The sequence below is a fragment of the Diadema setosum genome, chromosome 2, assembly GCF_964275005.1.
Source record: "Diadema setosum chromosome 2, eeDiaSeto1, whole genome shotgun sequence".
Classification (NCBI taxonomy): domain Eukaryota; kingdom Metazoa; phylum Echinodermata; class Echinoidea; order Diadematoida; family Diadematidae; genus Diadema; species Diadema setosum.
The window spans coordinates 47036723-47051655 of NC_092686.1; the positions used below are offsets into that span (position 1 = coordinate 47036723).

Below are 14933 nucleotides of genomic sequence, written 5' to 3' on the forward strand. Positions count from 1 at the left end.
GCGCACATATACATTGGTCATTACCCACGCGCTCAGAGACACGTGAGGTGCATGTGCGTGTTGCTGTGTATGCTAGTTATGCAAGGCACGCCTTCAATAAATACAAATGAAAATACGCGCCTTTTTTCGAACTCAAATTTGGCCCCTCCATTAACATGATTTTCTTCTTTGACATGAAATACATCTCTAGATAAATGTCACATTCCTTTCCACTCTTTGAAATGGTTATTATTCAGGTGTGTGACTACGAGGCAGGTTTTTCTTAATGCTGTATGCATATCATATTTGTGTGGTCTCTTCCTGGATGTTCTCCCCCACCCCCCCCCCCCATCCCTCTCCCCTCCCCCTCTCCTCTCCTCCCTTCAATCCCCTTTCTTTCTCTAACTCTCTCTCTCCCCCTCTCTCATCATACGTTGTGCAAAATAATTGATTGATTCAATTTATAGATCTCAAACATCCACACTTATATTGTAGATACAAGTTTAAAATCTATACTAAAATGATTTCTACAGATTTCAAAATAGACAACTGATCGAAAGCAAAGATTAAAGATAAAAAGATTTGGTATCAAAACGGTATATTTCACAACGTAAACTACTATCATAAACGCTATGCTGATTCTTGAACTTTAGCACCAGAATTCCCTTTCCGAATGAACTCCTTACCTTTAAAAATCATAGTGAAAAAAAGAATAACAGAACTCGTGCAAGAAGAAAATAAGTATCACTAGTCATGACTGCCTGAAATGTGAAGGTCATCGACATTGACATGTAAAGTGACAAAATGAAAATGGCAAGAACAACTGAAGAACGTCTCGTAGTTTGATATATTTTCTTTTGTACAGATGGCAATGCACTTCAATATCTGAGTACAAGCTGTCGGTATACATACTCTCAAAACAAATAGAATTACTTCAGAAATACTGACAAGAAGTAAGAGGACGTTTGAATAGTGCAGTCAGTCCCATGAGTACCAAATTGATTCCGTGACTGAAGAACAAGTCCACATTAATAGACATTTGCCAAAATAAGTGGCATATTGTTTTAAGAGGCATCAATATTGTACAATTGAGGCTAGAGATGGGACCATAATAGACATCTCAGAAGCGTGCATTGAAAGCTAAATCATAGAAACGCGTATAGAAATGAAGTATGTGTACCTGAACTATTTGTTCTTTTTTTTTAAGTCTCGACAGCACATTTTTTTAAAGGGAAGGTAAACCCAAAGAGCAATGTGGATTGAGTGAAAGCAGCAACATTAGTAGAACACATCAGTGAAAGTTTGAGAAAAATCGGACAATCGATGCAAAAGTTATGAATTTTTAAAGTTTTGGTGTTGGAACCGCTGGATGAGGAGACTACTAGAGGATATGACGTATGAATGGACAACAATACAAAGAAAATATAAAGGATATTCAACAAAAATTCACTTTTCTAGAATTATGAAAGAGCAGTGGACCAACCGCTTTCAGAAAGCAGGGGGAATAATTGCTACCCTTAACATATGTCAATATCAAGTTGATTGAATTTGTAATTTTCATGAAAAATGGATTTTTGTAGTATTTTCTTGATATTTTCTTGATATTGTAGTCCACTCATACGTCATAACCTCTAGTAGTCTCCTCATCCAGCGGTTCCAACACCAAAACTTTAAAAATGCATAACTTTTGCATCGATTGTCCAATTTTCTTCAAACTTTCACTGATGTGTTCTACTAATGTTGCTGCTTTCACTCAATCCACATTGTTCTTGGGGTTTATCTTCCCTTTAAACTCTTTTTACGCAAGTCACTTGTGATAATTATATTATGGTACTTAAGTACTGGTTGGTATTTCTATATTCCATCCTATCACAGATTATACCTTGCAAAGACGGTATTACTAGCAAAGCTTCTAGAAAATTCTGCTGAAATTCTTTTAGTGGGACGCCATGCCATGATTAGGTTGACTGTCATGAATAAAGTAAAATCCGTCGAACGGAATGGAAAAAGTGACTTCAAAATTGGACTTTAGATAAGATCTTTTTTGAAACTTATTTTGGTCACTACCTTTTAGTTATTCAAAATCGAATTTAGATAAGATCGTTATGGCACTTTAAAGGTTCAACCAACCGGATTGTGCTAAATGAATAGTGATTTTGGTCACAACCATTTAATTATGCAACTTAACTGAGGTGATTATGTTATTTTCACGACGACTAGTAACCCCTTAAAAATCACATAAATCTAGTTTTGGGTGGATAGTTTTGCAACTACCACTCTTCCTCCACCCCCACCCCCCATCCCTCCCATCCTCAAGAAAAGTCATGATCGCTAGCTTTTGCAACACAACAAGTATTCCATGCGAGTGATATACATTTATCTGTTTGATAACGTATAAAAAACCACGAAATGTCCATTGAAGGTTTGCGTGTATTTCCATTGGACCTGTGTGAGGATATGACGTCATCATATCGTCCAGTTGGCAAAAGTGGTTACTGCTATATCTCTATTTCTTGAAAATGTTTAAATACGTAAAATCCCCCGTAACTTTCTCATCTTAGGTCTCATTTAGATGAAATATCTGCAATTTTGTTTGTTTGAATTTGTTGTAACAGAGTACCAAAGTGATTATGTCACATCAGTCTTTTGTTATAGCTTGTGGATTCGAATCAAGTGCACGCATAAACTCGGGGGCCAGGTGAGGTTGTTTAGAACCAGTTTCCATGGCAATGATTAGCTATGACATAACACTTTGATATTCTATTACTACAGCCAACCTTCATCAAGGTGTGGAATTATTGCACAAAATAGTCCATGATTTTGGCTCCCGGCTCTGGAGAGACTAGAGAAGAAGAAAAACATCAAATTAGGAGAGAAGAACAAAAGACAGGTATGAAAGAAGATCCTTGAAAGCTAACCATCATGAGACTGGATCACTCATAAACCCTGTTCACTCCTGCTTGTATCCGGGCTTGTCGGTGGTACAGGCAACGACAGGAATAGGTCATAGCGTAAGGTGGACTGCAAGATGGGGCACACTGTGTCACCCTCATCGTTCTCGCTGGGTATCTGCAGCGTGCGGACTTCCGCGTGTACGGCGGTCAGCACGTCCAGGATGTTCAGCTTCCGCGCGTATTTTTGCAGCATGTCGAAGAGAACGTTGACATACAAGGTGTAGACGTCACGCGTGGAGTTCGCCATAACTGATGGCGGTAACATGGCGACCGTCAATAAGAAATCGTCTTCTTCAGGGATGAGGCTTAGGAGGGGGTCAAACGCCTGCTGCGATCCAGACTTCGAAGCCTTTGATGAAGTGGTGGTGGATTCAGAACCCTGCGAGGAGAGCTTCCCATCATCGGATTCCTTTCCGAGAATCTGAATGAAGAACATTTTTGGTTTCTCCGCAAGAGATGGACAATTTTCCCGTGTGAAGATGTTGGTGAGCTGGCGGACTTCCACGCCTTCGCCGTCCGGCCCGATGATCTTGCCGTGGTCGCCGTGGGACAGGACGCAGACCATCATGCAATCGAAGTAGGAGTGATCCTCGAGACTGAGGAAGCGGAGAGCCGAGATGATGTCGAGCGACATCAGACCTCTCATCATCCGGACGTTGAACCCGAGCTTGATGAGGACGGCCCGGAGGTTGGCTGTAATCACAAGTCAAAGAAACATCAAATTCCAGGACAGCATTTTATTTTCACCGTGCATATTTCTATCAAAATAATGAATCACTGGTTGGCAATATCAGATCCCAAACCACATAAGCTCCCCGCCGTAAACCTAGAAAACATGATGTGTAGAGTACATACTCTCTCTCTCTCTCTGTCTCATATTCTTATCAATGTACTAGTAATATATTACTTGTTTCGTTATGTTTTGCATATATCAAATTTCTGCTATTATTGTATCAAATTCTTGCACTTATTGACGCATGCGTGTGTTTGTTTGTTTGTTTGTTTTTTATTGGCACGGACCAGTTGATGAATAGCCGATAGTTGAAGCAGGTTGCGTGCTGAAATAGAATAAACTGAATTGAAATTCAACTCTCTCTCTCCCTCTCTCTCTCTCTCTCTCTCTCCATTTATCTATATGTATCCATCTACCTATCTCCTCTCCTCTTCTCTCCTCTCTAGGGCCAATTGTTTCGATTTTTGTGGTATTGTGCTTTTACACATACTCATATATAGCGATATGCAATCATTATTTTCCTTCAATGATCCTATATTATCGTCCTCATGTCGAATGTTTGTCTTTGTTTCTTGCTCATTGTTTTTCTCTCTTTTTCGTCTCTGACTATCAAATACATTTTTCTTTCTGTTTCCCTGCCGTTACGAAGTTATCTTTGTGTCATGGTTTGAATCTAACTTTATGTCTGTCTGTCTTTTTCTCTTAAAAGCTGTCTATGCCTACCCCGCTCTCTCAAATATGAAATGTCTTCAAGGTTTTCTTCTAGAAATGTCAGGACGGAAAATTTAGAATGTATAAAACAGAAAGTCATCGACTTCAAACCACGGGACAAAATGTCTGTATTCTTGATATGTTACATATAGGTCCGACTGCACTGACGAACTGCCTACATGGTTTGAGGTGATATCGAGCGGTTGGCTTTTGAAATATTTCTGAATTTATTCGCTGCAAGTCGACGAAGGGGACACTTCACTTAGCTGGGTTTGATTTGCGGAAGTTGTCGAGATTGGGGATTACATGAGAGCTTTCTTGCGAATGAATTTCTGTCCGTCTGCAATACTCCACCCCCTCCCCCAACTCTACGTTTCTCCGACGTCGTAGAAAGACATTGTGTGTAACGTATTGCAACTATCAAAATATCACGACTAGAAATCATGAAAATCTGAATCTGCAATAAGCCTCTTGAGGATTAAAAGCGAGCCCCTTACATTCTAAGAAGACGGTATACCAAAGGATAACGCAAGAAATATTCAAGTGATGCATTAGGAAATGTTCATCAAGTCTTCTGTCAGACTTTCGGATCTTCTTCTTTTAAAAAGAAGCGAGTAGCAAACAAGGATGAGACATTCTTGTACTTAGCATTGGCAATTTGGCGCCATCGCAATCTGCTGCTAATGACAAAGATAACTCGTACTTAGTGACGGTGGCACAAATCACAGTCCGCGGAAATCTGTCACTGGGCAGACGATAAACAGGACGGCTCGAGGTGACGCTGTCCGACTTCTGCAAAGTGGCGGGAAACACTGGCCGTCTAGAGCTTATTTGTTGACATTAGAACTCAAGACACTCGCCAACAACAAATGTTCTGCGAGTTTGACCGGTAGGCTAATTACGAATTGAATGCAGTCGATATAAAAGACTGTTTTTCTCCCCGAAATGAGTCAATAAACAAAACAAATATAACACTGCTGACAAGCAAAATCCACGCTCAAAGTCAAGGCCGTGCTGTTGCATCATAACTGCATAATCAAGATTGAACGTTCGGTTTCCGTTTTTAACATTCGAGAATTATTCTTAGTTTTCACACTTATTGTGATATTGATAGGAATCATTTTAAATGGCATGCATCAGGCCTAAATTAAATTTCGAAATGAATGAAATGTGAGACGTAATTATCAGAGCAGCTATTAACATTACCTTTTGAAATATATTCATAAAGAAGATGCTACCGACCCCTCAAATGATGAAACATTTGCCCTACCCTTTCCCTTTAACCTGACAGATATTAGGGGATTATGCTACCTTCAACTAGCCCTGGGTGATACCTACTCAATTGAAAACAACTCGATATTTGCGAATCACATCACACAAAAGTGTTAGCTGCTGGAACCCATTTATTACTAACCACTCTGTCTCAGCATTCTCTTTTTTATTCCGTATCCATTTCGGATGGAGGGAAATAAAAAGAGGATGATACAAGGCAAGACGCTAAAAACCACGTTTTCAGACAAGGATAACCATACTTGAGTTCACAGTATATTGTCACTGACACAACAGATTGAAAGAGCAATGAGGGAATGTTTGCGCTCTCTTTTTGGCAGAATCTCACGCAGTTTTCAAATTGCTTTGCGAGCCGGTATCATACTCGTTCCCGCGTTTTAACGGATTGCGCCGAATAGTGTCTGACATGTTTCGTTGGACACACGGCATGCTGTCTATGTTGACAACATTAAAGGATGTGGTGTCAATCACATTCCTTGACTCCAGTTTTGCAGTCACAAAATCGTTTACATTTCTTTCAGGGGCCACATTAATTCAACATCAAATTAAACACAGTAGCCTCCTTTTGACAATACTGTAAATGAATGATAAAGCGCAAACTATAACCAAGCTCTCTCTTTTTTTTTCGAGCTTATTTTCTTGGTGCTCTTTGTTTTTTCTTTCTACTGCTGAGTCATATTCAACATCTTCTGTTTATTAAAATGTTGTCATAAATGAATAAATACACGTTAGATCATTTTCTCAAAATTTGGTCTCACATTACCTACCATGCTTCAGTGACTTACTTCCTGTGGATGATGCTGTGGATGAGTACGATGTTGAGTTATCGTCAATGAATCCAGCGGTGTTGGCCTCACCCGGCGCATCTTTCCCTAGAGAGAGCGCATCGCAGAAGTTGTCGATGATGACGGCCACACCCCTGGGACGCGTCCGCATCTGGTAGCTGGGTTTGATCCACCCCTCGTCGGTTTGCGGCTTGAAGAAAACAGCCTTGGCCATCTCAGCTCTCCTGTTGATTCCATACTGGTACTCTCGCAGTGACCGCACTCCTTTGCTAAGAGATTCACTCAACGGTTCGATCAGTGGACATCCCGTGCACTTCAAGATCCTCAGCCGCTTCAAACGTTCTGTGAGGTAAGCCGGGAGTATCTTCACATGGTTGTTTGTTAGCTGAAGGTCCTCTATCTTCTCAAGATTGCAAATGGACTGAGGTAACCACTCCAGTTGATTTCCGTTCAGGTGGAAAACCTTTAACCCCCTCAGCACCGCGATCTGCGCCGGCAAGTACGTCAGTTTGTTGTTATTCAGCACGAGTCTCTCAAGATTTGACAGAGATTTGTCACAGAGTCCCAGCGGAAACTCCCAAAACGAGTTGTCGGAGAGGTCAAGCCACCTAAGATTGGTCAGCTTGCAAATATCCCGGGGTATGAGTTTGAGGCTATTATCACTCAAGTACAATCGAATTAACTCCTTCAACTCACAGAGGACGTCCGGAAAGTGTTCGAAGAGATTGGTTTCTAAATACAGCCACTTGAGATGTTTCAGCGCGCCAAACTCCTCGGGCAGCTCACTCAGTTTGTTCACGTTGAGGTTCAGCCAGTGCAGGTCGGTCAGTTTGAACAGATCGTACGGAAGCCGCTGAATATTGCGGTAATTCAGATCCAATCGCATATCACGCGAGCTCCCGATGTACGGGGCAATCCCCAACACTTGAATCGTCTCCTGATTTTCCGTTGCCATGGTGATGGGATGCCTTACTCTCTTGTATACCGCTCAGGTATCTTTTTTCAGATCAGATCTTTTTTCTTCATGTGATGAGATCTAGTCAGTTCAGATCCTCTATGCAGAAAGTTGGAAGGAGAAACTGAACCATGCACATGTAGCCACATTGCAAATCTGGAAAATTAGGAAGATAAGATATAAACAAAGCATTATTTCAAACGTTATCATTATCAGCTATTGATCAAAGCAGTTGCTGTAGTAGTTTTATGAGCAAGAGTGCTATCATTACTGATATAGAAGAGTGAGTTAATTATGAAAATAAACCTATACAGATTCATAAAACCATATCCGATGAAATTCTCTCTCTAAACCACGAAGTCGATGTCATTGTTCATAGAACTTATATTGTATTAATCGAAGTACTTTTCAACTACAATGATTCGTCAAGCTAAAAAACAATTTATTTCCATATCTTCATAGTGTATGGTGACTATCCAAACAGACCGATGCTATTTGAAGTGTGAGTTAAGTAGATACCTAATGCAATAATTAACTAATGGTATTATTAGCAACGTAAAACGACCCCCTCAAAAAAAGAAAGAAAGAAAGAATGACTTCAAAATGATTGTAGAGGGTGATATACTGCCTGTGGCTTATGTGTATGGGACTAACGATATAATTTAGATGACTGATGATGTCTTTAATCTCGAAGTACAGTTTATGACGAGAGAAGAAATACATAGCAGACAGTCTCTTTGAACAATATTAATCATTCCATGTGCTAATTTTTGGTGATGTTTCAGGGTCCCACTGCATAGAACACTAACACCTACCATGGTATCAAGATAACATTCTGATAGTGGGTTAGTGACCGTTGTGCTATCCGTATATGTGTATATAATGGAATACCGCCTTTAACGTCTCTTATGAAACGCAACCAGGTCAGTCTGTAGTGTACAGTGTACTCGGGAAAAATTATAACTACTTTAGGGCATCTTTCTTTGTGATTAATATGGATGCATTGACGGCTTATAAATGAAATGATTTAAGTAAGCGCTTCAGTGAATTTGATCGCATGCTGATCATCAGTATCCTTACTCTTGAAAGGAGTAATTAATGTGATAAAATAGTATTGTGACGCGATATTCAAACTAAAGGATCCTTCCGACGCGAGTGACAGTTTTAAATGAAGTTATAGTTAACGTTGATGCATCATGGTACACAGCGTACATTAACTAGAAATGAAGAGGGTAATTCGATAAAAATAGTATACAGAACATTACGACACGCTACCACTTGGCTTCTATGAGCGATTGAAAATCTTTGTTGCTTTTTCTTCGTAACAAAAACACTCCTTGCCTGATCTTTGACAAAGGCATTGTTATCAATAATGTACAACACAAGAAAGTCAATCTATCATTGTTCGATTTTATTCTTTCTTTTGCACATAGCTCGTGACAGGCGCATAACAGGTTGTCAAGAGCTACGTCAATTACAAGCCCATTGGCAATTTCTATCGTCCCAAAGCCTAGTAAAATCCTCTTACAGCGTGTTATGTAGACCTACTCTCAAGGCAGACCTTCAGACAGCCATTACAGATTGGTGATCTGTGAGCGAGATGTTTGGAGTGATAATCATACATCTGCAGCGCAGCCATGAATAATATATAATGAAGATTATTGCATAGAAAGGTTGACTGACTGAAGACTTACTCTTACCCATTACACCTACAGAAGACCGGGAAGCTGCATGGCGTCTGAACGGGTCAGGACACGGTTCCAGTGGCACACCTCATCCCATTTTCCGAAGGAGATGAAAATCCGTTCTGCTGTTAGTCTTGCAGTGGTCATTACGGGATCTACAAATAACCTGGATGGGACGGACATGCACAGGGCCAGTTCTAAAATGTACGCCTTGCCAACGGTATGCTTTGACCATTACGTCGTTGTAGTGACCGTGCGCTAGTCCCGGTCAATATGGCCACCTAATGTCCACTCCCTAATCCCACTGTTCCCTAATCGATTTCGCCCGGCACCAAACAATGAGCGAAAGCCGTGTGTGATTACCGGACTGTGCCGCTGCTGATATGAATTCGAATAATAATCTCTCAACGCGAAATTGATGCGTGCGAGTTACCGTAGAAACCATCTTCTCAATTAGACCAACACTTATTGTCTTGAAGGCCGAGTCTTGGACCTTTTACAGCTTAAAATCCATTCTTCCTTTATTGTCAATCGTAGCAAGAACAAGTTCTATCCTCAACACGTTTTGTAGTCTAAATTTCTCTCAGATGCAGATGTTATGTTTTGGAGAATTTAACAAACTGCAAAAATTATACCAAGTTATCGTGATTCCCCCCCCCCCTTTTTTTTTGAGAGAGAGAGAGAGAGAGAAGAGGTGGGGTAGGCTGATCCTACACAACGCAACCATACGGATGTATGAACATGGATATTTGTAAACGGAATTCGAACTTTGCTGTTGTTTTTGTGCTGTTTGACAAATTTTTAAGTGCATGTATTGATGAACCCTACCTACTTACATTCAGCCTGATTTCCCAGGCAACGGTAAGGGCCGACTGTAATCTTCTTATCATTACTCTTGCCACAAATGTCACATTCCAAAATTGTAACTGAATATGAAATTCTGGTTGATTCACTATGAAGTAGCCTACTGCTTATGAGCGTAATATTCAATATCATTCAAACTACTTCAAGAGTATAAATTTAGTATGAAACCTCTCTGGGTTTGACGGCAATTATGAGTGTTGAGGTTCTTAGCGCTAGTGGCAAATATCACAAAAAATGTGAATAAATGATTTGGTTTGATAAGTTTGTAACAGGTTGTCTGCAAAATTAAGGGAGCGAATGTTTTTATTTGATTGTTGATAGCTTTTCATGCCACGAGAAAACGACATTTGCACACATTAGGGTGGGTTAACATTTTCGATAGATATCAGTAGGGTTTGATGATATAACAAATGCCTATACAAGGAATGAGAGATACTATTTCCCTGATTATATCAGCTGTTGATTCCCCCCACCCGTGACCCATAAATATCCAAATAAAGACATTTGAGCACCTAAACGACAAAGGTATCAAGGAAGTATTTGAAGATTTCCTCCTTTGATTGTAGAGAGAGTCGTGGCATTCAATGTCAGTTATCTGTCACCTTCGGGCAATAAAGTATACGGAGCCACAACTCCCTATACTGCTACCTTATTCTTATTTCAAGGAATCAATGACAACCCAGGGAACTCTAGTTTCCCTTTTGTCCCTCATATTGGGGAACACTGGGGTGAACATTGATAAGTTCTTCGTTTACCAAGGTACCCTTGATAGCAGATTATTTTCCAATTAGCAGCTGCTCTCAACTTTGAGAGAACGTTTCAGGGGATATGCGCAGTATCTCAGCCACGCTGTGTACACGAAGAACGCGTAATGGGCGATTCATCCGGCGGAGTAATTTAGTATGCATATGTCGGGATGGGGTGCGCGTCCGTCCTCACCGTGGGGGCTATCATGAATGATTTGGAGGATGACTCCGAAGCCGGTAATCCAAGAAAATATGCCCCGTTTGCAGGGGAGCTGTTTCCAATGTCTCTCTCCAACATGTCCAAAGGGAAGGGATGGATGAGAGGAACAACTGTGGCAGACAAGTGAGATGCTTCTTTAAAGGGATGCTTCACTCAAGTGACAGAATGTGACATTTCTACCGCGCCAACCTCCTGCGATTGAAAGCTTTAGAGAATTCGAGAAAAATCAAGTTTAGTTAGGAAGACGTACCATAGAGATAAAGTGTTTATGTGTGTGTGTGTGTGTGTGTATGCATGTGTGTGTGTATGTGTGTGTGTATGCATATGTGTGTGTATGTGTGTGTGTGTGTGTGTGTGTGTGTGTGTGTGTGTGTGTGTGGCATGCAGTGATACAGAAAGAGAGAAAGAATGTGTCCGTAAGTTAGAATAAGAGCACATGTTCTGCACATATCCGCTCTATGTCAATTCCGATCTGTAGCCGCCTATCTGAAGTTTTTATGTTGGTGAGCTGACGGATGCGTGTGGGTGTGTGTGTGTGTGTGTGTGTGTGTGTGGGTGGGTGAATGGGTGGGTGAGCGTGAGTGTGTGTATGTTACTTTGTTATTGCATTATACCAGGTTATGATATTGCCTTTGTATCATTTGAATGGTAATGAATAAATATCATTGAAAATAAAGTCAAAGCAAGAAATTCCAAAATCCCACCATGCTTAATTTGATACCATTCCCTTCTGTCAAAACTTAGATAAGTATGTTTATTTCAAAAACTAGCAAACGAACACAATGATAGCTGCTTGAAATCCTGTTTCTTTACGGCTTAGTTTCACACGTCGGAGTACTTAGTAAACTTCTCCGCCATCATCCTCACGTTTGCTAATGAATGCAATCTGTTCCTGCAGCGTCAGCACTCACATATTCCCAGTTAGCCATCCGTCATCGCCAATGTGTCATTAACAATCAATCACAGCTAACAACAGGTTGACGACGCCGCTTAGAACGCCAGAAGGAGTAATCGCCCATTCCTGATATCTTACATTCAGAATTTCCAGAAACTATATTACCTACGCTGCCCCACCTCCCCCCCCCCCCCTTTCGTGGCACAAATGACGCATATGGGAGAAAATGAGTTAGTGCAACATTAAAAGCGAAAATGACAAAATGCCAATGATTCCGCCTCGCAGCATTAGAGGTATTACATTAGGTAGTACAGAAGAGGAAATGGAAGCGACGGAGCGAGGGGTTGCCATGGTAACACATCAACGTTATAGTTCTCTCGTCACTCTCCGTAAGAGTACCAAGTTTGCTGATGAATAGAATCAATATCTTTTAAAAAAGACCAAAATCATATGAGATTTGAGGTTGAAAATGGTGTTTAGTTCGTTGTGACGGGTGAAAATACCGCTGTTACTGTTGATAAGCAGTGTCCACTTAAAACGCGAATACGAACAAGGGACATCAGCGGACTGAATTTCTCCAGTTATAATTATCTTGAACGAACACGAAGAATAAAAACTTTTATAAACACAAAGGCTGTAAGGAAATGCATCATGATTAAATTGAATAAAAAGTCCTTAATCTAATGTTAAGATTCTCTGGGATGAAAATGTGATTATAACAGGTCGTTAAAAAAAAAAATGTACATCCCCAGCACTGCATTCCATGCAGTAATACCCATCCGTCCATCTGAAATGGTCATAAATCGAGCCGGCTCTCAATTTGGCTCTCCTGGCTCCTATATCAAAATAATGTATTGAAGCTGACATGAAGCTCCCTGCAGAACCCCGTGGTCACCATGGTAACGCATCATAGTAGGCCTACGTCGTCTGCCTTCCTGATGATCCCTAGCCAGCCCCTCTTTCAACCAAGCATTCAAAATGTCAATGATCTCTCTAGCACTCTCCGAGGGGTCATGTCGTATTATTTTAAGTCTTTGTAGACTCATTTTATACGGCATTCGTCAATATTTTGTCTACCTTTCTTCGTTCTTTTTTTTTTCAAACATACATATCGGGATCGGGTTCACGAAAGCTGGAAAAGAAAGAAAACTTACGTCTGGGTTTTGATAAACACAATGAAATATATATATATACATATATATATATATATATATATATATATATATATATATATATATATATATATATATATATATTATATATATATCATTGTCCCTACTATATAGTATCTTTTGTTTCAAACAGGAATCAATGGATTATTATTAAAAGACATAACATGAATAATGTTAGACCTTTCATATCTGTTACTATTTCTAAGGTTTTCCTGTCTAAATAGGTACTTTCAAGTCGCGTTTCATGAGAAAAGGGTTAAAAAGTAGACAAAATGCTGTGGAACATTTTTCTGAGTCGATCTTCATTCTTGAAATTACTTCCGTCTTGTAAATCCACCTTCCGTCCACGCTCTGAATTCTGTCGATTTATTTGAAATTCATGTGTGCATCCATGCACATGGCCGTCTTGGCGACCAGGAATTTGTTGAATATCAACAATGTTTTGTTTCACTGAATTTACTCCTAGAAGAGAATGTCGTTTGTTTTGATTTTTTTTTAAGCTATTTGTGATTTGGTATAGAAATCATAAGTGAAACACAATTTTACTACAAGACTCTAGGTATATTGACTCTGTCAACCAAGAACACGCACACACACATTCATTAAAATGCTTGAGAATGTTTATTATGAGTGAATCTATTTCTTAATTTTTACATTACTTCATTGTAACAAAAAAAATCGTCTTTAAGTGAGTTCTGATGTTCTTTAGAACTCACCCCAAATCTCTAGTCCAGATATTAAAATGGAGAACATTTTCGCATGCAGAAGACATTTCTAATGACAATCTCGATCTTCAGTGAGTCACACACCAAGTACGCCAGAGTTCGCTCCTCGATGGCCACCCAAGGCTCCGTAAAAGCAGGTGAAGTGGTCACATGCGTGCAGTGTACACAGTTAGAGGAGGTTAGGGGATAGTGCACGCCTTTACCGGGGCAGGCAAGTTAAATAATTTGTTCTCACACCTTGGCAAAGGCCCACAAGAGTGAGAGAGTTTTACTTCGTTTTGTTTTGGTTGTGTTTTGTTGTTGTTGTTGTGGTGGGGTTGTTGTTGTTGTTGTTTGTTTGTTTGTTTGTTTTTTGCTTTTCATAATTATTTTCTTCACATCAAAGGCCTACTCTTTGACCCGACAGCTTCTCTACTGATGATTATTACACTTACGTCACTGCCTTTTATTTAATGTATGGACAATTACAATACGGCCTTGCACACCACACCAATGGAGTAATCCGCGGGCTTTTGTGCATATATGTATATATATATATATATATATATATATATATATATATATATATAGATAGATAGATATATATATATATATACATATATATATATAAATATATATATATACATACATATATATACATATATATATATATATCCTTGATGTATGTGTGTGTGTGTGTGTGTAGCTTTGATGTTATCTTCAAGGAAATTCACGAATAATGCGACGCAGAAGACGAAAAATCGATACAGGCATGAACTGAACAACAACCTTAATAGGAGGACCCTATGATGACTTTGTAACGTTACTGTGTTTATAATCATGATTTTATATGCTTAATGACAAAAGGTAAATATCTATACGCTTATTATATAAATGCATATCCATACAAAACTGCGCACAGGTCTACATCTCTCTCTGCCTGTTTGTCTATCTGTCTGTACGTATATTTTTGAAATGTTATACACTGTATTATTAATCTATAAACATATTCACGCATGTATGATATATGCATAATAACACATGCAGAATAATGTATATTTTGTGTATTCTGTGTATATGTGTGTGTGTGTGTGTGTGTGTGTGTGTGTGTGTGTGTGTGTGTGTGTGTATGTGTGTGAAACAAAGTGCTATTCACTCTTGCTGCTGGCACCCCACCCCTAACCCCTCCCTCTCTACCTGAGTTGACGAGTTATTCAGGTAGAAAGTTCTCGTAACCAGA

General features: G+C 39.7%; 1 protein-coding gene across 1 annotated transcript; it reads right to left on the minus strand.

Annotated features, from left to right (window-relative positions):
• Positions 1-2916: 2916 nt before the first annotated feature.
• Positions 2917-7407, minus strand: LOC140245794 (caspase-2-like). Its single transcript, XM_072325311.1, has 2 exons — positions 6453-7407; positions 2917-3626 (listed from the first exon to the last, which is right to left on the minus strand). Exons 1-2 carry the CDS (start codon positions 7405-7407, stop codon positions 2917-2919), a joined length of 1665 nt encoding a protein of 554 aa, XP_072181412.1.
• Between the last annotated feature and the right edge of the window lie 7526 nt (positions 7408-14933).